This window comes from Citrus clementina, unplaced genomic scaffold, assembly GCF_000493195.1.
Source record: "Citrus clementina cultivar Clemenules unplaced genomic scaffold, Citrus_clementina_v1.0 scaffold_2, whole genome shotgun sequence".
In the NCBI taxonomy this organism is placed as follows: Eukaryota; Viridiplantae; Streptophyta; class Magnoliopsida; order Sapindales; family Rutaceae; genus Citrus; species Citrus x clementina.
In genome coordinates this window covers 30506345-30533609 of record NW_006262688.1, presented here as the reverse complement: position 1 = coordinate 30533609, position 27265 = coordinate 30506345, and the positions used below count along the sequence as shown (strand labels likewise).

Genomic DNA, 27265 nt, shown 5'->3' with positions numbered 1-27265 from the left:
GAATATATGGGGCTAAATGAAATTTTACGAAGAAAAAAAGCTTACAACAGTGCCCGACCCTCTAAAAAGTTGAGGGCTAATGTTTTAATATTTACTTTGGGTTTGGTCTGCTGACGTCAAAAGATGTCAGCTTTCCGTCCCATACAAACTAAACATTCCCTTCTTTGATGGGCTGAATTTAAACAACATCCCGCGGGAAAGAAGGCGTTTGTTTTTATTTTATTTATTTCTCCAGAAGTTCTTTCAATCATAAAATCTTTCTTCAGAAGTTGTTTGATTTATAAAATAAGTATATATTATATAAATAACACCTTTAATTTATTTTTAAATACAAAATCACTTAAATTAATTAAAAATAAATAAAATGAAAGGATCGGGATATATGGATTCATCGAAGCTTCTGGAATTGCTAATATTCCAATTCCAAATCCAATCTCTTCTTACTCGTTGCTGCTGCTTCTTTGTTACTTCTTTTTGTAACTTTCAGTTTAAAAAAAGAAAAAAGAAATGACAGTTTGTTTACCCAATTAAGGCTCTTCAGAATCCGTAAGCAGCAAGTAAGGCATTTTACGCGAGGGACATTTAGGTGAATTCAGGTAGAGACTGTACTATAAAATGTAAGATCGTAGAATTCTGACACACACTTTCTGCGCGCTTTGGTCTTAATTATTCATTTTTATTGTTTGGTAATTGGTAAGAAGAGTTTAGTGCTGAGTTGAGACGGCGTAGTAACTCGTGATTTGATTGATTTTGTTCCCGAATTGCAGTCCAATGGAGAGAGAAGGCTACAGAGGAAGAGGCCGCGGAAGAGGCGGAAGAGACGGCGGTTCCAGAGGCGGAAGTACCGGCGGTGGAGACTTTCGTGGTCATCAGCCTCGACCTCAGCAGCCTCAATGGCGGAGGTCGGCTCCGTCCCCGGGACACGGCAGTTCTTCCCCGCCGGTGAGACCGTGGTCTGGACCGATGTCTCCTGCCGTCAGAGCTCCGTCGCCACAGCCACGGCCTCAGTCTCCGCCCGGCCCTTCTGCTGCACCGGTTGTTCGACCTCCTGTTGGCGGTATGATTCATTCTCTTTTGAATTCTGCGGAAAAGTGGTTCTTTTTCTTTCAGATTGATTTCTTTTTTTCTTTTTGGACATCTTCATTTAAATAAACAAAAAAAAATTGTCACTTTTATCTGTGTTTAAAATACAATGTATTATGATATTGTATGTATTTCTTAACTTGTGGTTTGTGATAATATTGACGTTCCTATCGAATTTGTTCTTAATTCTTAAGAAAGGGAAATGGAACTGTTTTCAAGGACTAGGAGCATGTAATTGCACCAAAATGAGTGTAAATGGAATTAAGATTATTTGTCAGGAGTGATTTTATGTATTGACTGCTGATTTTATTGTTCCAGAAATTCAAAAATTGAAGATCTCGGAGCCGGTGGCTTCATCTTCTTCTTCATCTTCACAAAATGCAACCAGATATACTCCAATTAACCGCCCAGATAGAGGTGGCACACTTGCGATCCGAACTGTCAACATTTTCGCCAACCATTTTCTAGTCAATTTTTCTCCTGAGAGTATCATTAGACATTATGACATTGATGTTAAACCTGACATAGGCCCCAATCATGGTCCGCCTGTGAAACTGTCCAAGACTGTTTTGGCTATTGTCAGGAACAAGTTGTGTGAGGACTATCCTGATCAGTTTCCTCTGTCGATGACCGCTTATGATGGTGAGAAGAATATGTTCAGTGCTATTGAATTGCCAACTGGTAAATTTAATGTGAAGTTCCTAGAAGGAGAAGACATGAAGTATCGTACTTACATATTGACCTTAAAGCTTGTGAATGAGCTGAAGCTTTGCAAGTTGAACGAGTACTTGAAGGGGAATCTCTTTTCCATTCCCCGTGATATATTACAAGCAATCGATATAGTAATGAAGGAGAATCCTACTCGGTGTATGATTTCTGTTGGTCGAAGTTTCCATCCTGTTGAACCTCTTCCAGATGATTACCTTGGGTATGGCCTCACAGCATCTAGAGGGTTCGAACAGTGCCTGAAGCCCACCTCCCAGGGTTTGGTGTCGTGTTTGGACTACTCTGTTTTGGCATTTCGTAAGCGTTTGCCAGTTATAGATTTTTTGGCGGAGCACATTAATTTTGATGTGAATCATTTTAGAGATTGGAGGGAAGTTGAGGATGCATTGGAAGGCTTGAAAGTTACAGTGATTCACCGTCAGACCAAACAAAAGTACAGTATTGCTGGGTTGACTAGGGAGACCACACGGCGTCTTTCATTCACTCTTGCAGACCCAGAGGGCAGGGATCCACCAAGAGAAGTCAGACTTGTTGATTATTTCAGGGAAAAGTATGGCAAGGATATTATGTACAAAGATATTCCTTGCTTAGATTTAGGAAGAAATAATCAAAAAAACTATGTGCCTATGGAGTTCTGTGTCTTAGTTGAAGGGCAGATATATCCAAAAGAGTATCTGGATAGAGATACTGGTTTGTTTTTGAAGAATATGTCACTGGCTAAGCCAGGGGATAGACAGAGCATGATATCTCAAATGGTACGGTCAAGAATTGGACCATGCGGGTATGTAACTGCAACTTTTTTGTTTTCTATATATGAGAATTCAGAAATTTCTGTACATGTTCAATTCTTGCATAAACTGATTTTGGATGGTTTAATCATTGGGTTATAGATTAGTGTCTTTAATTTTTTTTTTTTTAATATTAGGGAAACAATTGTTGTGAAAAATAGTTCTCTTCGATTATATCCTTCTTTTTGAGTTCATAATGATCTCATTTTAAAGCTGATTGATTCATAAGTATTTTAGTCTGAAGTTTTTCTGCGTGAAAATACTTTACTTTTTTCTGCTTAGCTTTTCTAGACAATCTGCATCATTCATGGTTAACATTATTGTTGACATTGAATTTAGTAAACCTATGCATTTTTATGCTAAAGTCAAATGTATCTATGCCGACTGATGGAGTAAATAGTATGCCACTGTAATTTGGCTTAATCCTAATTTTCACAATTTCATTGGCAGAGGGGAGATCACTCGTAACTTTGGTATTGATGTCAATACAAACATGACCAATGTTGTGGGACGCGTCCTTGGGCCACCGGAACTGAAGCTAGGTGCTCATGGTGGAAAGGCATTAAGAATAACTGTAGATGGTGAGAAATGTCACTGGAGTCTTGTTGGAGGAAGAGCTTTTGTGGAAGGTAAACGAATCGATCGATGGGCTGTAGTTGACTTCAGCGCTTCTGAACGATATGATAGACTGTATCAAGACCAATTTATTGATAAAATTATGGCTCGGTGCAAGACTCTAGGCATGGACATGCAGTGGCCTGTCTTATGTGAACCTGCTTCAATGCGTCTGTTCTCTAATGTTGGAGGGCTTCAGGAACTCCTTGAAGATGTTACTTCAAGGGCTTACAAAATTGGCAAAGGTCATCTGCAGATTCTTATTTGTGTAATGTCTCGGAAGGATGATGGTTACAAGTATCTCAAGTGGATTTCTGAGACTAAAGTTGGTGTGGTGACTCAGTGTTGTTTGTCCACGATTGCCAATAAAGGTAAAGGTCAAGATCAATATCTTGCCAATCTTGCACTCAAGATCAATGCGAAGCTTGGAGGCAGCAACGCAGAGCTCATTGACAGGCTGCCTTACTTCAATGGTGAAGACCATGTTATGTTTTTAGGTGCAGATGTTAATCATCCTCGTGCAAAAGACAAAACTAGTCCATCTATAGCAGCTGTTGTTGCCACTGTAAATTGGCCTGCTGCGAACAGATATGTGGCGAGGGTGCGGCCCCAAGATCATAGGACAGAGAAAATTCTGAATTTTGCTGAGATGTGCTTGGAGCTTTTTAAATATTATGTTCAGTTGAATAAAGTTAGGCCACAAAAGATTGTAGTGTTTCGAGATGGTGTAAGCGAGGGCCAGTTCGATATGGTTCTCAATGAAGAGTTGGTACCACTCAAGAAGGCATTCAGATCAATGGATTACCAACCAACTATCACACTTATTTTGGCCCAGAAACGACATCAGACTCGTCTATTTCCTAAGGGTAGGATGGATGGAACCTCCAGTGGCAATGTGCCACCGGGAACAGTTGTGGACACAATAATTGTGCACCCTTTTCAGTTTAATTTTTACCTTTGTAGCCACTACGGAAGCCTTGGAACAAGCAAGCCCACTCTCTACCATGTCTTATGGGCTGAGCACGGGTTTACTTCTGATCAGTTGCAGAAGCTCATATATAACGTTTGCTTCACCTTTGCTCGGTGTACTAAGCCTGTGTCATTGGTACCGCCCGTGTACTATGCCGACCTTGCTGCGTACAGAGGGCGCTTGTACTGTGATGCAGTAATGGAGGGGCAATCTCCAGCTTCAGTGTCATCATCGCCTTCATCTTTGACTTCAACATCGCTGTCATTGGAAGCTGCATTTGATGAGAGATCCTACAAGTTGCACGCAGACCTGGAAAACACTATGTATTTTATTTGAAGGGTCATGTTCCATCTCTTTCCACTCTTTTACAGTAGGGTTAGAGATGGCCATAAGTCGCTGTTCTACTGAAGTGCTCAGAGTCTCTTGATAGTCTCCATTTTACTCAACTAGGCACTGTGTGTTTCTCTTCTCGCAACAGCGATGGAGATAAGCCCCTGATTAAGTAGGTACCCAATTGCTTTTGTGTTCTAGCGACATGGATGGGCATAACCGCTCGCTAAGCAGGAAATGTCTCTTTCTCTTCTCGCAATAGGGACTGGGGTAGCCACTTTATTAGGATGAAATACCGCAACGCAGGTTTACTCCTTTCCTAAGCACCTAGTAAAGGAGTTTGTGCGTGAATCTAATGCGTTTCAAGTCTTTTGTCAATTGAACATGCTTACTCTTTTGAAGTTTGTATCAACTCATGGATGAAGTGATTGGATTTGGTATTTGATGTTTGTGATGTCTTTCCTGTGCTCGTGTGTCTGCGTTTGAAATTAAACTCTGTGGTTTAAATGGCATTATTTGTCGGGTGGTTTGCTCTCAGTCTCAGTGCTCTGTTTCTTTCTGATCCTTGGTATATTTGTAGAATGATTTTCCATTTTACGTTCCAGCTTTAGATAACCATAAAATGACACGGTTTAGCAACGACGCAGTTTTGCCTAAAGATTGTATCGATACCTGAATTTGCAAATAGCGTATATGATGAGCAAATTAACTGTCATAAATATATACTGTTCGTGACTAAAATCAAGCATATCTCTGTTACAAATTATAGGCAATTATCTCTTCATTTTTTTTTCAGAAGCATACTTCGTTTCAAAGCTCACAATGCAGATTTTATTATTTTATTTTGCTTAAAAAAATGGAGGCTCATGGGATTCTACCCCAAAAGTACTGCTTGATAATTGATCAAAAACAATAAAATTAGCTATTTGGCAAAAGAGATGTTAATAATCAAATTCTTATTTCTGGTACAAATTAAAGGTGATTTACTGAACCAATATGCTAATCGTTTTTTGGTCATTTGCCGGGGGATGGGACCGCAAAAGATGGCACATAAATCCAAAAATAAAATACATACAACGCCGACAAATCAACCTAAGAATTTTTGGATTTATATGCCATCTTTGTTTTTCCTACTCATTTTCATCTTGTTAATAAAAGCGGAAATTATTTAAAAAGTTTAGGAATATTCCTGATTATACTATAATCATATTGTGTGCATCTTTAGTGGAGATATGCTTTACTGATATTTCAGTGCACTCTTTCCTCCCCGTTCGTCGGTAGGCATTCAATAGCTCAGTTAATTATATACCTATTGAACTAATCGGTAATGAATTTCTACTAATCTGAACTTTTAAGATGAAATGAAATTTCTACTTATTTGTCAAAAAAAACAACTACGCGCACATAATTTTATGAAACCTAATACATTCTTAAATCTTGGTAACATATAAATGATATTTTCTACTAGAGATTAGGCTTTACAGAAACTAAACACAGATTAACAAAACTTTGGAGAGTGAACCATATGATACACATATGCGTAATCCATGCGCATTGAAAAGGAGGTGAAAGCTAGAAGATTTTTGAAATTACTGAAGCTTCAAATTTCTTGTGAAGACCGAAATAAGCTCATCACCATGATCCTGAAGAGGTCCAATTACCTCTTTATCCCATGCTGAGAATGCAGAGAAGAAATGCAAGTAACTTTTTAGGATTATTGGAAGCAAGAGTAACACTTATGTAGATGATCAATTGTTATCGTATATACCTGAAGTTTTTGTGAGTCTCTCTAATGAAAGGGAAGCAAGTGTTCGCTCCTCGAGAGATCTGTCATAGCTCGATGATTCCAGCAATGGTGGCACGAGTATTGAGCTTGCGGTGGTCAGAAAGTTTTCGTCAACGGCAGAGTGGAGAAACCTGCTCATCCATGCAACTGTGAACAGGCTTGCTCTTGCTAAACTTGGGGTGCCATTTACCATACAATTTGCAAGTGCTGCCAAGAAGCCTTTGCTGCCGCTCTTAAGCAAGGCCATCGCCGCCTTTTGTTGCCAAATTTCTGTTGCCTTTTCCTCTTCGTTCTGAACATTTTGATTTGAATTTTATGAAATATACTGATTAATTGAAAAAGATTACGAAAGTCAAATGATAGAAAGAAACATACCAAGTTTTCATCCTTGCCGTAGAATGAATCATCTGAGTGTTCGTTAAAACCTGCTAGTTTTAAAAGCCATTTTTCTGATGTTGCCTCTTCTATGTAAGAAGGAAACAGACCCCCCAACATCAAGAGAGCTCTTGCTGATTTTTCTTGAATCTTTTCACTACATGTTTGGCAATTCATAGCTGATGTAAGTGCATCAACTGCTTCTTCTCTATACATGCTGCAGTGTGAAGGATCTCCCTGCAACACAGCTGTTACTTCATCTGGGAACTGTTCTAGATTCTAAATCAAATGGGGCATGTATGAGATGGTGAAAGAAACAATAAATGAAATTACCAGAAGATCAAGCTGTAATAAAATTGCGGCAACCAAGGGCCGTTCTTCTGATGAAGCTCTTTGGAGATAGGCTAAAAAGATGTGCATTGTGCTCAAGCCACCCCATCCATTATTCAATCTATCCAAAAATTTCATCATCTGTGTTCTTCTGGGAAGTTTTTGGAGATTATCAGAAAACAGATTTTTTATTAAGCTTCGTAATGAACCAAAAATATATCATAAGAGATGAATGAAAAATTGTCCATACCTTGCAAGACAGAGTAACTCGGTTAATAAGGCGATAGCACAGCGGTTACAGTTATGGTTTTCAAGAACAATAAGCTCGAGAAGTGAGGCCTTATTCAAATTTTCAGCCAAGTAACTCCGGCATTTTTCATCAGCTTGAATGCAACAGATAATGATAGAAGCAGTGTTTTGCCTCTCATGGATTTCTCCTTTCTCAATTCTTCCCACTAGCAAGGCCAAACCCCCGTGAGAAACAACTGCTCTTGCATTTTCAAAATTTTTATCCTCATCAAAGCCATTAACAAGCTGTTCCAGGAAGTAAAATGCTGCCACTTGAGCACTGCAGCATACAGTGAACAATGTCTGAATCTGATCTCCAAATTCGAGCACTCTAAGAATCAATGGCACCCACTCAGTTGATATCATCTGCTTTGCCTTTGGCTTCAATAAATAGAGCAGAACAGAAGCTTTCAGAAACAAACTAGTGCTTCTCAAAAGTTTGATGAAAATCTCAAGCTGTGGATCGAAGTTCAATACAATTTGCCTATTCGATTCGTTCTTCGCTACAAGTTCGGCTAACATTGATATTGCTAGCTCTAGAATTTCATCCTCATTCGAAGCAAACAAAACCTCGAGCATTCCTTCAATAATGGGTGCTTTTGATAATTCAGCTTCAACGGCAGAATCACCATGTGAGTTCAACCAAGTTTTGACAATCACCCGGATAGCAAGTTCACATTCACTTAGATCATCTGATGAGCAAATTGTGGTATTGGCTCTACTGAGTTCACTCGTGTGATTCCTATTTTTATCTTCATTTCTTCTTGAGTTGTTTCTTGAATGTTCGCCATTCACCACGAATTCCTCTGCTGGCGTACTCTGGCAGGCGAACAACCGAAAACGTTCTGATTTTTTAGACTCTGACCATAATTCAGCTTTCTGGTTTCTCTTACTCTGTCAGAATGAAAAATATGAATATAAAGAAAACTATACAATCAAAGATTTCACTGAAAAATGTTTTAAAAAAAAAAAAGACTCTGCATAGAGGCAGAGTTACCCACATGAGCATAATTGAAGTTGTTGTAGTTATCTGTTTGTGCACTCACTTTATGTTCTTTCTGCAGATTCCATGCATTGATTGAAGCTCTGTTTAGATGATCGAGATCCATTGATCTCCGCTCAGTGGGACCGAACACAGTTCTGAATCTGTCAAAAGTTATTAACGGTGAATTATATTACGCAATCAACTTTGAATACGTACTATAATCGAATAAAATAAATGTTACTGCAATTAGGGGAAAAAAATTATATGACTTACAAATTCTTGCTTTGGGAGGAATATGAGGTGTAAGAATCGGAAGATCTCCTTCTTAATGATCCATAACTTGTTCTTGATGGCAAAGGCACCGAAGGAACAGCAGGCAACTGGGCTCCAATTTTAAGCCAATTTTTGTAGTACAAAGCAAACTGAGTAGTCCCCATGTCCATTCGGTCATTAAAGGCTTTGCCTAACGCTTTCATTCTTTTATCTTTCTCTCCATAATCCAAATTTGATAACAATTCAAGTTCCTTATGGTACCAGACCTTGAGATGAAGCAGGTGAGGAAGGAAGAAATGTTCCCAAAGATCAGGTAGCAAGTGAGTTCGCGACAAATAAGGCGAGTCACAAAAAACTTGCAGCAAATGTCTAGCAGAAATCCGATCATTTTTATCAAGCTTGTATATGATTGATAAGTAGAGCTGAGCAAATGCTGAGAGATGTGAATTTGGTATCCCGCAGGTTGAACTATGCCTTGTTTTTTTAGAATTCAAAGAAGCAACAATGCTCAAAAGCTGAATTGAATTCCTCAACAACTTCATTCTGTGCTCCCGATCGGCCCCTTTTCCTTCAACCAGCTTATCAATGCTCTCAACACCAAGTTCCAAGTTCGCCAAAATCCCATTATCAGGTTCCTTTCTCTTCCTCCTCTCCAAGCAAGAGTTAAACTTTTCTCTCACACTTTCCCGGAAAATTCCATCCTTCAAGTACCTGCCAATATATCCACCAAGTATAGATATCACAGCCCTTACAGCAACCTCATCAATAGCAGGCTCCTCTCTGCCTATACCATCAATTCTCGATGACTTTGAATTCGAACCTTCCCTTTCAGATGACTTTATCGAATACTCTTGTCGCGAAACAGCCTTGTCTGACCTCTGCTTGGAGAAATCGAAGCTTTTAAGATCATGGCAGATGTATATAGGCAGAGCAATGGAGTCATGATCAGTTGAGGTTCTGTCTTTAAGTTTCATTGGCTTTGGCCCTTCAGTGAACTGTCTATGTCCACGCTCAAAGCCTTCTTCTGCAAGCAGTTGTTGTAAGGAAGCCATTTTTTTTATTTTGTTTTGAGCAGTGAATTAGAAAACGCAGAATGGTTTATTAACATTATTTGCACACAAAGAAGATAACAAAGAGGGACAGCTATTGAAGAGAGAAAGTGGAAGAAGAGGTGAAGAAAAACCCATAAATGAAGACAAAATAACAGGCTTGGCGATTTTCATTGGCTCCACGTTTTCTTCAACGTATATTTCTAGTAAGATTGACCGCACGGTTCAATACAGTTATTCATTCAATTCAAAACTGCACTCACCCGGTTCAAATTTCCATCAACCGCACTCACCCAGCTCTTTTTTTTTTTTAAAATAAGATAAACCGGCAAAGCATACCGTACAAATAGAGATGATTAATTGTTTATTTGGTATGATTTATCTAATGAATATAAGTACTTATTTAATCCTATAAATTCTTATCATAATTTTTGTTGTTTGACTATTTTTTAGTAGAGCTTTTAGAGCTTAAATAAGTTATTTTGTCTCTACTAGAAAAAACTCAAATTTTGAGCTTTTGGGAGTAGAAGTTGAAAAGTTTTTTTTAAATGTTAAAATATCTAAAATATCTTCTACTTATTTGACAATCTTATTTTATTCTTTTAATAACATAATTTAAAAAAAAGTCTATTTAAAGTAATTTCATAAATTTTTAATAAAAACTCTTATTAACAAACAAACAACTAAATTTTTTAATGTAAAAACTCTATTTGTAAAAGTTATACTATTAAAAGCTCTACTTAAATAAGCTCCACTTGAAAAGTTGTATCAAACGGAACCTAAGTGAGAAAGTTCACTCAGCATATGAGTAATTGGACACTTGGTATGATTGTAAAAGTGTTAAATTTATAGATTAATTAAATAGTATCACGTGAGGTTATTGTTTATTATAATGTGAGCAATATTGCTCACTATTATACCTAAAATAAAAATGGTTTACAAAATAAAATCGTATTCTTTAAAACATTGTGCCACTTAAAATATTATTGAATTTGCTCAAATTTACATTTGATGGAGCGGATAAAAAGAGGATACTACAATTATAAACTGCCACTCTACAATGATGAAACTCTTAACTCACATTGTAGAACAGATTCTTGGAAGTTTGGCGATGGAGCATAGGGTGCGTTTGGGATTGAGGTGTTGTAGCTTAGCTACAGCTATTGTGGAAAAAAAAAAGCTGTAACTATGAAACAAAAGTTAGTAATATATAGTAAATGTAAATTTTAAATAATAATTTTAATAAAATTATTAAAGATATAATAGATTTTCCATTATACAAGTGAAAAATCATATTAACATAGTTTTCAAGTTACAACAACTAGTGTTTACCAAATACTTTAGTGTTGTAGCTTTTAAGCTACTGTTAGGGGGACTTAGCATAAAATTTATAGGTATCCAACCCAAAATACTAGTCATTTAAGTGGAGTGACCTATCTCCTTATAAACCCAAGTATCTTGTATTTTCTAGCCAATGTGGGACACAACTCAATAATCTCTCCCTCAGACGAAACCACCGCCAGACTCCGGTCCTTTCGTCTGACACACATGAGTTGTTCCACCACATTTTAGCTACTAGGGTTTAGCTCTGATAACACTTATTGGGGGGACTTAGCATAAGATTTCTAGGTATCCAACCTAAAAGACTAGTTATTTAGGTAAAGTGATCTATCTCCTTATACACTCAAGTATTTCTCCTTTTCTAGACAATGTGGGACACAACTCAACAATTACAGCTGCCCAACCTCAATCCCAAATACACCCATAGTGGAGACAATAACATCGAGCAATTTAATAATGTGATAGATTACAAAGTACCAAACAAGAAAGCATCTTTACACCAATCTTTTATACATGCTTACCTTAATTGGAGTACCTCAATTTACTTAGTAAATACATAACATAATGAGCCAGACAAGATCATAAATATCAAAGTTTGATGGTGGGAAATAAAGTCTCTAGATCCCAATGAATACTAAGCAAAGAATTCATTAATGCCCATCAATTATAAGTTGATGTTGATCACATGGAATAGAGGATGAAATGGAAATGATGTGATATGTGTAGCATTTAGGAGATTATTTCCATGATTATGAGGGTCAAGGGTGTGATAAAATAGATGCTGTATCATATTCGGGGGAAAAACTTGACCAGTTGATGCTGACCCATCAACTTTACAGAAAAGAATTTCAATTGTTGATTTGTTCATTTACGGGAGGGACCATGGATATTTTCTAGGCTTATGGGGCATTTAATTTGAATATGCCATGTCCATGGAATTAATTATTCTATTGATATAAAGTATAATGGTGCTAACTAAAACGTCAAACTTTTAAAATTTAAATTGTTACACTCGTGATCATATAAAATAAAAAAACATGCCCATTTGAACAATGACATTGTTCGAGAAAATGTGATATCTTATTCTTACTATTATTTCGATTGTATGCATTACTATTACTTTGATTGTATGTATATGTAAAACAAGAAAACATTTACTTAGTATAAATCAAAGAATAAAGGACAAGAAAGTTTGTGCTAACACTGTACGTATATTTAGATAATATTCATCAATCTTTAACATTTTGCGGCTCCGTGTATTGTTTTAATCATTCTTTCTCTCTCTCTCTCTTTTTATGTCTTATTCTTTGTTTCTTTGCTTCCTCTTTTTTTTTCCTTCCATTTCACGCCATATTCAAACCAGCCCAAACCATATTCAAAGTTCAAACTAAAAGAAACGAATGATGGGGTGTGTGCAAGGTTCTAAGAGAAACATTTTAAAACACAAGTGTAAATACAATATTTTATCCATTAACTTAGATTAAAATGGAGGATTAAGATTAGATGGCACGAATAATTAATTCCATTAATATTTTTTCTCCTCTCTTTCTTCTTTAATTTAAGATTTTCTCTTTTCTCTATGTCCTATAAATATGTAAATGGCATAATTAAAACCATCAAAATTATAAAACTTGCTGCCTTGGAAAGCGAACATAAACAGCTTGGCTGAGACTGAGAGGACGAAGGTATTAGGCACAGTTGTTTGCATTGGTGGAGCTGTGTTGTTTAACCCTTTACAAAGGAAAGCTAATTATATCCCACCCAAGTGTTCAAGCCACGAATCACAATATAACAAGCACATGCCAAATTGATGATTTCAAGAAAGAAGACAGAGAGTTGGACCATTGGTTCAGTATTTTTTTATCGAGCGAGCGAGAATTGGCAAAGAGATTTCCATGTCAATATATATTCTAGCACTGCTGTCATATCCTTCTTCGGTGCCACTCAATCATCCATTTTGAGTTTGAATTTGATTGTTAAAGAGGAACCTTCCCGGGTGGGTTTTGAAGAGGCAAATTGTAGAGATATAAGCGTGATATATTATGTAACAGTGTAAGTTTCCTCTCGTGACTCAAAATATCACAAATTTACAGGGTCTGTAATTAAATTAATTTTGATAATTTTAATTATTCTATTTATAAATTTATAGGAGAGAGAAAGGAAAATTTTTCCTTTCTTTCTCAAACAAAAGAAGAAAGATAATTAAACACAAAAGAGAGGAGAGAGAAAATATTAATGAAATTAATAATTCACCTCATTTAATCTTGACCTTTCATTTCAATCTAATCTAATGATTGAAAATTTGTGTTTAAACTTTTGAAGTACCCAAAAGCTATTAAACCATATAATTTAATAGAGTTCTGATTTAGTCCGAAATTTTGGACTTTATTAAATCGTTTTATCAAACAAATTAACAAACATGTTAATTTTATATTAAAAATTATGTTTTTATCTATTAGTGGCATCCTCATTTTAACAAAATGAGAATGTCATCACCAGAGAATGATATTAAGTTAACTCTAACATGTATTTTCATTTGAAATATAAATTCAATTTTAAATTCATCATATGAAGCATATAAAATAAAGTAGATTCGATTTAAGGCCATTTACCCAATACCTTTAAAGCCGAGGCTTAAAAGCCGTAGCTATCAAACAACTAAACCAAATAATCCCTCTCCCTTAAATTAATTGCTTATACAACAATAATAATATATGTACAAATTATTATATTATTTTTTTCGTATAATATGAAGTGGCATCTTACAACATCAAATAATTAATTGAAGAGTGAAAGTAGTTAATAAAAATAATAATATGGACAAGGTGATGCTTCCAACCAATCAATTATTTAATTCCACTTATATATATAGAGAGATATAATTATTATTTGTGTAATAGCCACTCCTTGATTGTACAAGTAAATTATTTTATTTTTTTATTTTTTATTTTTTTACATCTGAAGTTCGGATATCAATTAATAATTTGCAGTAGGGTCGTTCTTCGTCCAATGATGACCCTAACTCAATCCAAAAATGGAAACGACGACAAAAGATTTTCTCCACAACCACAAACCAAATCCCGATGACCAATGACCATGCACCATCATGAATAGAACCTTCATGCTAGTGCTGAAAATGGGTAGTGGGCAAAAGGACTTTTTACCAAAGCAGCAGAAGCCAAAAGCTGGGATCCGAAGTAGTAGCTCACGTAAGTTACAGTTGCCCTGTATAATTTTATTTAGCCCCCTATACTCTATATTATTTATACTTTATTAATAGGTATTATAAAACTTTCTGTATTATAAAATTTCATTTAGTCCCTTACACTCTGTTTTATTTCATTAAAACCCTTAGAGTATCAATTCGCCCCCTGTAATTTTAAATTCCCAAAATACCCTCCATTTAATTAAAAAATATAATAATTATTAAATGAGTTATAATTATAATAATTATTTTATTATGACTATAAATATAATTATAATTTTTAAATAGATTATTATTATTGTTGTTGTTGTTGTTATTATTATTATTATTATTAACAAGAATAAAAAGTATTATAATTGATTAATCTATTAACAATAATTAGTAATAATTTTTTCATTAAATTCTTAATAGTAATAATAATTAACGATAATTATTATTAATAATTAATTTTTGAATAATAATAATAACAATAATTAAAATATAAAATAATAACTAAGATAAAATTAATTAAAGATTTTATAGTAATTAGTTACAATTTAACTCATTCTGATTTTGATTCTAAGACAAAATAAACACATAAATGTTAATACATCTCATTCTAATTACGATTCCTGCAGTTCAAGTAAATAAATTATTTTGATTCTAATTCCTCATTTCGATTATACTTATTCCAATTTCAACTCATTATGTTTCTAGCTATTTTTTATTCATGTTTAGTGAACACAATATAAAATTGTAAACCACTCCATATTCAATTAGATCACTCTATATTATTTACAATTCATTCATAAGTATTACGAATTTTATAGTGCATTTACTAAACATGAATCGAAATTAGCTGGAAACATAATGAGTTAGAATCGGAATAGGTATAATCAAAATAAGGAATTAGAATTAGAATAATTTATTTGCTTAAACTGCATGAATCATAATTAGAATGAGTTGTATTACTATTTATGTGTTTATTTTATCTTAGAATCAAAATCAGAATGAGTTAAATTGTAACTAATTACTATAAAATCTTTAATTAATTTTATCTTAGTTATTATTTTATATTTTAATTATTGTTATTATTATTATTCAAAAATTAATTATTAATAATAATTATCGTTAATTATTATTATTAATTGTTGTTATAGATTAATTAATTAAAATAATACTTTTTATTCTTGTTAATAATAATAATCTATTTAAAAATTATAATTATATTTATAGTTATAATAAAATAATAATTATAATTATAATTCATTTGATAATAATTATATTTTTAATTAAATGGATGATATTTTGAGAATTTAAATAAAGTGCACTGAGATAAATTATAATTAGGGGGCGAATCGGTACTCTAAGGGCTTCACTGAGATAAAACAAAGTGCAAGGAGTTAAACGAAATTTTACAATGCAGAAAGTCGTAAAATATGAATGAATAAATTATAAATAACATAGAGTATAGGGGGCTAATGAAAATTTTCAGAGCAGCTGTAACTTACATCAGATGTAACTTAGGCGGACCACCCCAAAAGCTGTTTTGGTTTGGAAGCTTTAGTTTGCTACAAGTCAAATGAAAAAGCACTTCCCGTGATCTGTCAAATGAGATGCGGGCATATGGCTGTGGTGCAAGAGCGCTGGCGGTAGGGTCATCACAATGGATAAGCCACCGTGTCTGCAAGTGAAGGGCCCCCAATCCATCTCTATAAAATTTTAAATTCTTTATTGTTTCCTAAGCATTTCTTTTCTTCATAAATTTCTTCCATTGTCAAATGTCAAGTCAATCTAGTGTTGCGCATAATCATAATTAGTTTGTTTTGTGATTCATAATAATCCAAAAATACACACACTAGTTTATTTATGAAGCTAAAAAGATCTGTTCATAGATGACACTTTACGAAACCTTTAGTTTACGTGTGTCTATTTTTACAAGACTGTTTAAATCGAAACTCATTGGACCAACGAGATTATTGAGTTTAGCCCAAAGAGGGGTTGGCCCAAAAGGACCAGATAAGCCCTGCCAACAAGCCACGTTACTTTTTCTTCTTCCCCCCCCCCCCCCCCCAACACACACACACACACACAAGACGACGTAACAAAAAAGAAGAAGAAGAAGATGCTCCTTTTTCTTCCATATCGAACCGAAAGTTACAATAAATAAAAAAAAAGAAGAAGAAATTAATAAATTAATAAATTGAGAATGATGAAGATTCAGCGAAGCGTACATAGATATGAAGATTATACAATTGATAAAAGATTTGAAAGCAACTATTATTTTTATAAAAATAAAATAAAATTAGTTTTTTAACCTCCTATAATTTGAATTTGAACTCATTTGATTAAAAAAAGCGTTGGAATTCAAGTGATCAGAATAGTTGTTTCGAAATCACTTTAGCCAAACCGATGTTGCCGTCAATATTCATAGGATGATTCATGAAGTAATTGCAACTAGCTAGGGGGCAGCCATGGGAAATATAATGGTCACGACCTTAACCTCTCTTTGGACTTTGGCATAACTTTGCTTATGCTGCCATGTGATGTGATTATCAAGGTCTGAAAGGAAAGGAAAGGAAAGAAAAAGGAGAGGCGATTCTGGGATTCCAAAGAGATTATTTATGACCCACAAGCACAATCACATCCACATCCACATCCAAACAACATTTTTCAAGAAATAAGTTCACATTTATTCACACTTGCCTTTTGAGTAAGTAGATCTCCTTCCCCTCCGAGCATGTACTTTATTCTATTTATTTATTTATTTAAGCTTTCAAAGAGAAGCTGGCTTCAACTCACCTTGCATAAAATTAACAAGTCAAAGTTGTTGGGAAAATCTAAGAGGATTGACTGATTGAACCTCGGATTACACATTATCTAATGCACCCAAGGAGGCCGCATGCACGAACAAGTTGAGTTTATTTTATATATATAGTGAGTAATTTATAGAGTTGAAACATTTCAAATTTATTGATACGTGTATGGATACATATATATTGTCTCATATTAATTTCGTTTATGATCGAGTCCAAATATTTTGTTTAATTTTGAATGAGCCACTTCACTTTCCTCTTAAAATTCACATAAGCCAAACGAGATTGATCATACTTGCAAGTCTTCTTGATTACTACGCGTGAAGATGGCCTTTTTATCTGGTATTTATGTCGTTTTGCTTGACAGTCGGCAATGTATTTAACACGTGGCAAACCAGGATCCATGTGGAAAGTATTCAATAAAAGGTAAGGTGAGGGGCTGCATTGATATTTTAGCTTATTTTACATTAGCAAAGCCCCTTTGGCTTACGAGTCTTTGAAGTTTGAACCAAGGTTCAAGGAGTTGGCTATTTCTCTTTCCGGGGCCTGAAATATGTTTTATTTGTTCAATTTGGCTCTTTCTTTTGACAATTTCAGTGCCGCAGCATTTTCCTTTCAGTTTCCTTAATATGGCAAGAAGCAATGAGTCAGCAGCTGTTGCTCTCGCGGGAATGGGATGCTTTATTCTTCTTCATCATTAAATTTTTCTACTTGCGAAATAAATTACCGTAATAAATAAACTGATATTGACTGACTGACTAATGTCTCTCTTTAAAAAATAATGACGCCATTGTTGACGTAAGGAGAACCCAGCAACCATTGCTGACGCCATCACTCTCGTCACCTAAACGACTTCATCTCCCTAACGACTCCTTTCCAAATTACCCCACAACCACAGCTTCCCCTGTTTTCTTTTCTCTTTCTTCCTTTTTTATCTCTCTCTCTCTCGTGCGTTACTGTACTCATTGATGGGGACAAGTGAAATTTCCTCTTACACTGACATGGAACACGTTTTTCTTCTTTGTCCCGGCGGTCATTTCTTCTTTTAATTTTATTCTTTTCTTACCCCTTTGCTCTGTTTCTTCTTCCCCTGTATCAGAGTGTACTTTAGATGTTTTGTTTATGTCTTTTATCATTGGATGGATCTGATTGCAACTGGGTAATCTGTGTGGATTTGATTTATTTAGAAATTTTCTTTCTAAACATTTGATAGTCTGATGTTTCTGGGATTTTGTGTTACGTGGTTATTATGTTGAGAGATGGCGTTGCACGATCAAGCAGATTGTCGCAACTCCTGTAATTCGGTAATAGTTGAGTCTTTTATTTTATGTTCCCTCTTGGTTGGATATTTGATAGTTCGTGAATAACTCTTTTTTTTTTTTTTTTTGGTAAATTTTGGATGGCTAATTCGATTGAACCGTCATCATCTTTGAGCTTTACTTCGTCTTCTCATCTGTCAAATGGCTCAATTAGTCATAACCAATCTTCTTTTTCGGCTCCTGAGAAGGGGGTTAATCTTGAAGTTTTTAGTCTAAATAAGCTTAGTTCTAGTTTGGAACAACTCCTGATTGATTCCACTTGTGAATATAGTGATGCTGAAATAATTGTTGAGGGTATCCCAGTTTGTGTTCATCGATGTATTTTGGCTGCAAGGAGTAAGTTTTTTTATGAGTTATTTAAGCGTGAGAAGGGGTCAGTTGATAAGGAGGGAAAACCAAAGTATCCCATGAGTGAGTTGTTGCCTTATGGCAAGGTTGGATATGAAGCCTTTTTGATTTTCTTAAGTTACACGTATTCTGGAAAGTTGAAGCCTTTTCCGATGGAGGTGTCAACCTGCGTTGATAACATATGTGTTCATGATGCATGTAGACCTGCTATTAATTTTGCAGTGGAAATGTTGTATGCCTCATCTATTTTTGAATTGCCGGAGTTGGTTTCACTTTTCCAGGTCAGGATGCCTTCTTCATTCTGGTTACAATTTACTTTTCATAAGCAAATTTACCTACTTAATCAATACATGCCTTTGGTATAGAGCTTGGGAACTGCCTTCTGGATCAATCTGTTTTTAATGCAAACTGAAAAGATGAATACAATAAAGTATTTTTTTTTACAAGTAACAATAATAAGATCCTCCGTGTGTTTTTGTTCATTATCCACATCTGTATAATTTCAATTTGCAGACACCGAGAGGAACATATGTTGACTTAATAATCTACTTATTTGCAGCGACGTCTACTTAATTTTGTTGGGAAGGCTGTTGCAGAAGATATTATTCCAATCCTTTTGGCTGCCTTCCATTGTCAATTAAGTCAGCTCCTTGCTCAATGTGTTGATAGAATAGTGCGTTCAGATCTTGATACTATCTCCATTGAGAAAGAACTTCCCACTGAAGTTGCGGAGGAAATTAGAATGCTCCAACTCAAGTCTTTTCCTGATGATGAGAACACTGCAGTTGAGGTGGACCCTTTGCGTGAAAAGAGAATCAAGAGAATACACAAGGCACTAGATTCAGATGATGTCGAACTTGTAAGACTTTTGTTGTCTGAGTCTGAAATAACCTTAGACGAAGCCAATGCAATCCATTATGCTGCAGCGTATCCCAAGATGTTGTCTGAGGTCTCAGCTCGGATTAGCTGATGTCAACTTAGAAGTTCTCGGGGTTATACAGTTCTACATATTGGTGCAATGCGCAAGGAGCCATCGGTGATTGTGTCACTTCTAACTAAAGGAGCTTGTGCATCAGATTTGACTTGGATGGGCGAAGTGCCGTCAGCATCTGTAGAAGATTGACAAGGCCGAAAGATTATCAGGCAAAAACAGAGCAGGGAAAAGAAACAAATAAAGATCGTATATGCATTGATGTTCTGGAGAGAGAAATGAGGAGGAATCCGATGGCTGGTGATGCCTTTATCACCTCCCACACTTTATCTGATGATTTGCACATGAAGCTGCTGTACCTAGAAAATAGAGGTACTCTTTTCTGTGTATATGATGACTTTGGTTTATATTCTCTTGAAATATTTGAAGTCACTACAGTGGTAAAGTAGCATAATAAAATTGCATATGAAAATTTATGTGATTATTCTATGTAGAGTTCTAAGCTATAGCCTTATGGAATCTTGATGTGCATTTGGATATACACTTGTCCCAAAATTTAATTGGTCATTTTTTTTTTCGCTTGCTTTCTTTCTCCTCACACTGGTTTTTATCCTTGCTACTACAAATATTAGATAAATAGATTTTATGCCCTTTTCTTTTACATGCATTTTGGGGAAAGTTGAATGTTGTAGGCAACGTACAGCACTTAGATTTTATCCAAGTTGAATGCTTTGGATTTAAAATGCATGAGCATTGAATGAGTTAAAGAAGAATTCTAAAGCATTAATACAGGGTTTTGAAACCTTCAATGCATGAGGTCAGGTTTGATGAAAGTTTGGGCATTCTTATATTGGCATATATAATGCTTACTACACATGCAAAGATGTCCTGTTTGTGGAGTTGATGAACAGTCCGGTGATGGCTTGGCCTCCAACTCAATAATGGTTTTGATTGATTCTAATTTGCCTCTCTTATGGCCTTTTTTACACTTAAGAATGATGAGTGCTGACTGGTTTTATGCATTGCAGTGGCATTTGCACGGTTACTCTTCCCTACTGAAGCCAAGCTAGCAATGGACATTGCCAATACTGAGACAACATCTGAGTTTTCTGGTTTCTGTGCATCAAAAGGTTCAAGTGGAAACTTAAGGGAGGTTGACTTAAATGAGACACCTGTAATGCGGAACAAGAGACTTCGTCCTAGGATGGAAGCCCTTATGAAAACAGGTAATTGCGAGTTTTCAGTGTCTTCCATATTCAGATATATTTATTGTCTTAAGTTTGATACTTGGTACTGTTATTTTAAATCATTCAACACAGATTGATACTTTGTTTACTTCAACATTTAGTATTCATTGCTAAAGTTGCTTGCTTTTAAACCCTTTGGTTATGGTGATGACAGTGGAGATGGGTCAGCGTTATTTTCCCCTTTGCTCAGAAGTGTTGGATAAGTTCATGGAGGACGACCTTCAGGATTTGTTTTTCCTTGAGAATGGCACCAAAGAAGAGCAGAGAGTAAAGAGAATGCGCTTCATTGAGCTCAAAGATGATGTTCAGAAGGCATTTACAAGGGACAAAGCTGAGATTAGCCGATCAGGGTTATGTTCCTCATCATCCTCATCATCATTTAAAGATGGTGTGAAGTACAAGCTCGGAAAATTATGATGTAAAAATGTCGATAATAATAAGTCTAGTAACAGAGTGACCCATTTTCTTTGCAATTTTATCCAGGACCAAACTCTCTCTGTATACTACCTGTATCACAAAATTAAGTCATTGAAAGGATCATCGATTGATAGCTTATAGGAAAATGTGCTTCAGTAACCCATGAGAAACTTCTTTTTAGGAAAATTGCCGCTGAATTCTTTTTCTTTTTTTTTTGGGGAAAAAAATTGATTCCACAGAAAAGTAGACCTGGGAAAATGCCTTGCTAGAGCACTCGGACTAGTATTGCAGACGTGACAGAAAAATTTGATACCTTGCTGGGGACCAATCTATTATTCTTATTTATTTATTGACAGGATCTGTTATTCTTATTCTTGTCCAAGGAAATTGATTGATGTTTCTGCCAGTTAAGAAGTCACGATTCTATCTCTCTGATCACTTTTAATAGGGAATATATTTCAGTGAATGGTCGGATCGGTCTTTTCTCTGTTCTTAATTCTTCCCGAGTTCTGATGACAGAATGCAGACAAAGAAAACTAGCACTTCCGCCTTCTTTTTCTTTTCTTCTTTTGCATTTCCCTGTCAAGATTCGAATCCTCAGTGGCCAACCAACCATGACATATCGCTACTCATGAGTGCTGATTTTATATTGTTATTAAAATTTTAAAAAAAATTATTAAACTATATGATTTAATAATATAATGTAATTATAATACTATTAAACCGTGTGATTTACTAATTTTTTTAAATTTTAATAAAACTGAGATCTTAGAGTGGAGCATTTCTATACTACTTATCAATACCTTGAGTATGAATGCCTTCGGCCGTTTCGGCCGTTTAGCCATTGTAACTGGTAAAGTAATCAATCTGGGTTAACAACATATGAGTTCCCAGTTTTGAAATTTGATCCAAATCAAGGATTAAAATACAAGCAGAACTAATTCCTCGCTTTAATTAAGTAAAAATATTAAGAATCCGCAATTAAAATAAGAGGCGGAATCATTTTTTTCCGACGATTATTATTAAGCCCTATTGTTGTGGCAGCTCCCTGAAGAAAATGAGCTGCTTTATTCCCCATCTTTGTGACATTTACCAGAACAAAGAAGCAAATCAAGAATATTTCATCTCAATGCCATGCTTCACACTAGGGGATTTGGGAATTCTTCTCGAGCCCTAAATGCATTTAAAATGGTGAAGAAATGTCAATGAGATTCCTCTAACATATAGTAGTATGCTCAATATTTCAGCATCTTCAGGCATACAACATTCAACCGAAAAGCAGAACTATTATGATTGGCAAATAACCAAAACTAAAGTGAATCGAGTAATTAAATGTGCCAAATGTTACCCCTCAAGAAAACATGAAAACTCAAAAGACCCAAATGATAATTATACCTTATAATTTGACGATTTTAGAATGCTGGGTTTGGAGTGGCTGTTCTCACTTCTAAGCTTCAACTACCATTTTCTTTACCTATGATTTCAGCGCAATTAAAAGCTGTGGTGCGTTACAACCCTGAAATCTAAACCAAATTAAAAGTTCCTATAAACTTGAATGAGAGGTGAAGCAGAGCTGAAGATCTAAATAGCACAGTCAAATTCAACACAAATCCAGTTAGTCAAGAGTCAAGCGCCCAACTCTCATCCTAGGCTCTTAACTACAGATAATGGTATTAATTTAGAAGAGGAAGAGATAAAAGAGTTTGTTCCAACAACTGATCTACGCTGATTTTACATGTCTGTTCAACAGTTATAGATAATCTGTTCCGATGACACAATATAAAGCTACTTGTCTAATTGTTCAAAGATTCCCACAAAACATGCAATGGAAACAAAATATAACACAGTTCTATGGTTCACACACAACAATGCTGACCATTCTGCACTGATATAGGTTAAGCAGGTTTTTTATTCAGTATCATTCTTCTATTGAGTGAAGATGGATGCTTGAAGTAGGTTTTGTAAACAAGATGAACATGGACATCATATATTTGCAACTAAGATTCAATCCCCACCTCCCTACTCCCCAAAGTCCCAAAAAGAAAAAACTGGAAAAAGAGAAAAAATTAATTGGGGGGAAAGGAAGTAGAATGCGAAACAAAAAGAGAATCAGTTTAGATTTCTGTTGTCATGAAACACCCTTGCTATATTTACACTGGTCAAAGCTGCATCTTGAGCTATCAAACTAAATAAAATATCCAAGCTAGTGATTGAGAAAATAAGGTGAAAGAATCATAGCACATATATACATATTCAAGCAACAAATACTCGGCTAAAAGAAAATTTAAAACAAAAACACATAAATAAAGGATAGAGTTAGCCTTAGCTTGAATTTGATGATTTCTTTAAACTTTCCCACATGGCCGGGCCTTCAGGATGGACATCCACAAAATATTTTTCAAATTTTGCATCTGAACATGCAAGGATAGTGCTCAAGGACAATGTGGGCTTTGCCACCCCTCTCTCCCTCAGCCACACATACATTTTACATCTATGGTTAATTCTCCCCATATCATAACATAAATATGCTGGAAAAGCCACAACAGACTCAAGTGGATAGCATAAATAATTTTTTAAATAATCAATCTTCTTTTCAAGTACATCTTTACTCTGGTTGAGCACCATCGGAGCACGTTTAACTATGTTTCTAACAACATTGCTGTCTAAACCAGCTTGTACAAGGCAGTCGAACCTCTCCTGTAATTGATCACCTCTGCCTCGGAACTGTTTCAAAGCTTTTGTCACCTCTTCTGAGTTTTCCACATAACCCAATCTCAACAAAAATTCTGTTTTCTCCACATCTTTACTAGGATTTTGACAATCAACCTGTTCATCGATTTTAACTTCTGTTTTAGAAGCCAAATGGAACAACTTTAATGGGTCATCCTTTATAATTTGGCATAAACTCTCTCTCCCAACTTTTAATTTGCTGCAGACAGTTTTAGGCCCCTTGAGAGAACATGAACCCATAAGCTCTGCATGCATCAATACCATGTTTGAAATGTCTTTCATTCCCATTCCGATCTCGATCAAGAATCCCACAGCCTGCAAGAGATTTTTCACAAACTTGGAAGACAAGATTTGTGGATTTTGTGAGAATAAAGAATATACTTCATTCATCTTCAAACCCAGTTTGAGTAACCGGCCAAACAATACATAAACCTTTTGCCCTGAACCTTCAAACACTAATGCAGGATTAGTTTTGAACAAGTTAAGCAACTGAACCTCATTATAACCTATTTTGTATAGAAAATCTAACGTTTCAGATACTTGATCCCAATTGTATGAGCCTTTACCAGATAAGTACCTTCCAATCCAATCATTCTTGAATCCTAGTTCCTTTAGCTTCTCAAGAACCTTAACAAATCTACTATCAACACCACCAATCAACAGCGATGGGCAACAACTGACAAGCTTAATAACAGTGTTTTTACTGAGACCCAAATTTTCATAAGCCCAAAGTTTCGAAGCCAATACTCCGCGATCATGTCGAAATATCTCTGTGGCTTCTACATACATCTTTCCCATCTTGCTTCGGGGAATACCATAATCGCATAAAACATGAAAGTTGTCAAGTAAGACTTCATCATCACTTAAAAACATCAAGTGCCTTGGAAGAAGTGGGGAGAGCTCAGATTGGCTTAAACCCAAGCTTTCAAAGAAGGGCTCAAACTCATTAATTGGATTGTACCTAAGGAACCTCGTTAAAGATCGAGTAACATCCTTACCACTATCAATCTTGGATAACAAATTTAGAACAAAATCCGGGGAGTTCTTGCTGATATGCTCAGCATCCATGTAGCCTAAGCTCCTAGTAGAATGCAAGTAATCAAAAAGAACCTCCTGAGCTTCAGTCCTTGCAAGTCGGGAGACTCGGCTGGCAACTAAAGACGCAGGTGGCTGAGTTGACTCAGCAAGGGAGACTTTTGGTTGGTGGGTAAGTCTAGAACTGCAAAAGGATCTAACTCTAACAGGAATAAAAAAAGCATTTTGCTTTTGCATAATACTAGTTTTTTCATTGGAAACTGGAAAGAAAACGAGAAAATGATTGATTTGAGTGATCATTTGAGAGACTCCAGATACCCTTTTACGGTTTAGGGATAATAACATCGGAAGCAAAGAAATTTAGTAAGTGAAAGTTCGAAACTGAACATCAACTAAGAGTAAAATGCATGTGAGAACTGTGGTGTCCTAATTGAAATAGCTGAATTGAAGTAAAAGACAATGAAAATGAGAATGGGAAAAGTTCCAATTCTGTTACCTTAGGATTGGAATTTGGGGAGATTACTTTTGATGCCCCAGGGCCAACTTCTGGTTCTGCTCAGGAAGGGGGAGACTGAGACTGCGACTGCGATTGTATTAGTTAGGGTTTGATGTTAATAGAATTCTCCAATTGGTTGTAGAATCATCCCCTGACCTCAATTCATACGGAGTCCTACAAGATTAATTCTGTCACGTACTTTTTTTACAACTGCCATATTATTACATTAAATACTGAGAAATAGATGTCCTGTTCCACTTGAGTTTTGAAAGGGTAAAGAATTTACAAATTTTAACTCCCACAATAGGGATTGAATCATTGTCTTTACGTTTGTGAGAGCAGCAATCCAATCACTTCAGCCAAACGTCTGGTGACAAATTAATTTATCATGTACCTTAATTATTAGGATCTGATAACATTTTTATTATCAATATTATTATTTATAATCTCTTTTTTTAATATTATATATAATTTCATCAAAATACAATATAATTAAAGTCCACGTGCATATATAATCGACTAAGAAGATGGATAAAAAATCTTCTAAAATTATACTTAATTGTACATTAATTTTAAGTCCTTAAATTAAAATTTTAATAAATTTTAATTTTTTTTAATTTTTATCATTAATGCACACTTTCTATCTTCCACTGGCCGCCACCAACAAAATTTTCTCTTCTTTACAGCCAATTTTCTTCTCCTCTCTTATTTTTTTTATTTTGTTAATTTATGTCGCTTAAATTTTTGACAGATTAGATGATATTAATAGTGAGTAATAGTATAATTATAATTTCTTGTATATTTTTTTAATAAATTAATGCGATATGATTAAATTGATTGGATCATATATCTTTTATTCATATAATTTATTTTTTATCTTATATTTTTATTTAACAAAAAATTAAAGTTATATATTTTTATAAAATAAATTTATATAAAAATTTATAACTGCATCATCATTCGTATATAAATAAAATCAATGTAACTAGCCCAGAAGACTCTTCTAGAAACTTGACGAGGAAACTAACATGTATAATTAACTATTGATACCTGGCACTGTAAAGTGTAAACCCTTCTTCCTAAGTGTATGCTCATTAATGCTCCTTTAATCGTGATGATCATGATGCATGACTAAATTAATACCACAACCTTTATTATCATGATTTTGTACTCATATCACTAGATCAAATTTAGCCAATTATTTGCGGTATATACAAAACAATTAAATATATATAATATTTTTTTAATACAATCGTATCTTTTTTTTATAAATTATTAAAGTATTTAATTTAATAAAGTCAGTATCGATAAATTATTAAATCATAAACTATTAAACCATATGTTTAATTATTGTGCCCCATTAAAAAAACCGTACTTGAGAAAACACACACACACACATATATATATATATATATATTAGAATAAAACAATATATATCTATGCCATTAAAAAAAACAATATATATATGTCTCGTAAGATCGTTGCCGTATTGTTTTCAAATATATACCACTTAATTATATATATATATATATATATATATATATATATATATATATATATATATATATTAAATATTCAGTTTCCCTTGTAGTACATTCTTTCACCGTTTAAATATAAATTTGGAGGCTGTAAATATACCTTTAGCATTATACTTTACGGAGATGAGAATCATAGACATGAGACGTGTTTAATGCTCAAATTAAATAAAAATAATTAAGTAAATATTAATGCAAAGTAACATAATAAAACTAAACTATATCCGAACACTCCAAATCAAGCCTTATCCGATCAAAATCAAATATT

At 34.8% G+C, this 27265-nt stretch overlaps 4 protein-coding genes across 5 annotated transcripts; 2 read left to right on the top strand and 2 right to left on the bottom strand.

Annotated features, from left to right (window-relative positions):
- The first annotated feature begins 572 nt into the window (after window positions 1-572).
- Window positions 573-5012, top strand: LOC18051395 (protein argonaute 2). The gene is made up of 4 exons (XM_006448683.2): window positions 573-596; window positions 768-1057; window positions 1402-2590; window positions 3048-5012. The coding sequence occupies exons 2-4, from the start codon at window positions 772-774 to the stop codon at window positions 4516-4518; spliced, it is 2946 nt and encodes a 981-aa protein (XP_006448746.1). The 5' UTR covers window positions 573-596; window positions 768-771; the 3' UTR covers window positions 4519-5012.
- Window positions 5013-5954: 942 nt separating this feature from the next.
- LOC18051394 (putative E3 ubiquitin-protein ligase LIN) lies at window positions 5955-9689 on the bottom strand. Of its 2 annotated transcripts, none has more exons than XM_024191294.1 (7): window positions 8550-9689; window positions 8293-8437; window positions 7254-8185; window positions 7007-7154; window positions 6674-6910; window positions 6281-6590; window positions 5955-6187 (listed from the first exon to the last, which is right to left on the bottom strand). In XM_024191294.1, exons 1-7 carry the CDS (start codon window positions 9599-9601, stop codon window positions 6102-6104), a joined length of 2910 nt encoding a protein of 969 aa, XP_024047062.1. In that variant the 5' UTR covers window positions 9602-9689; the 3' UTR covers window positions 5955-6101. The 2 variants fall into 2 exon arrangements, with proteins under 2 accessions (XP_024047062.1, XP_006448745.1); XM_006448682.2 differs by having other exon boundaries at window positions 8338-8437.
- A 7899-nt stretch (window positions 9690-17588) lies between these two features.
- On the top strand, window positions 17589-21547 carry LOC18051393 (regulatory protein NPR3). Its single transcript, XM_024191498.1, is given in 5 exon segments — window positions 17589-18887; window positions 19166-19688; window positions 19691-19909; window positions 20566-20763; window positions 20939-21547. Coding segments are annotated over 5 exon segments (1752 nt in total). The 5' UTR covers window positions 17589-18338; the 3' UTR covers window positions 21202-21547.
- A 485-nt stretch (window positions 21548-22032) lies between these two features.
- LOC18051392 (transcription termination factor MTEF18, mitochondrial) lies at window positions 22033-25719 on the bottom strand. Its single transcript, XM_006448679.2, has 2 exons — window positions 22597-25719; window positions 22033-22374 (listed from the first exon to the last, which is right to left on the bottom strand). Exon 1 carries the CDS (start codon window positions 25309-25311, stop codon window positions 23524-23526), a length of 1788 nt encoding a protein of 595 aa, XP_006448742.1. The 5' UTR covers window positions 25312-25719; the 3' UTR covers window positions 22033-22374; window positions 22597-23523.
- Between the last annotated feature and the right edge of the window lie 1546 nt (window positions 25720-27265).

Coding starts and splice junctions, on each gene's coding strand:
- LOC18051395 (XM_006448683.2), top strand. CDS start 772: ATGGAGAGAGAAGGCTACAGAGGAAGAGGCCGCGGAAGAGGCGGAAGA. Junction 1,058..1,401: donor TGTTCGACCTCCTGTTGGCG/GTATGATTCATT, acceptor TTATTGTTCCAG/AAATTCAAAAATTGAAGATC. Junction 2,591..3,047: donor TCAAGAATTGGACCATGCGG/GTATGTAACTGC, acceptor TTTCATTGGCAG/AGGGGAGATCACTCGTAACT.
- LOC18051394 (XM_024191294.1), bottom strand. CDS start 9,601: ATGGCTTCCTTACAACAACTGCTTGCAGAAGAAGGCTTTGAGCGTGGA. Junction 7,155..7,253: donor GAGTTACTCTGTCTTGCAAG/GTATGGACAATT, acceptor AAAACTTCCCAG/AAGAACACAGATGATGAAAT. Junction 6,911..7,006: donor TATTACAGCTTGATCTTCTG/GTAATTTCATTT, acceptor GCTGTGTTGCAG/GGAGATCCTTCACACTGCAG.
- LOC18051392 (XM_006448679.2), bottom strand. CDS start 25,311: ATGTTATTATCCCTAAACCGTAAAAGGGTATCTGGAGTCTCTCAAATG.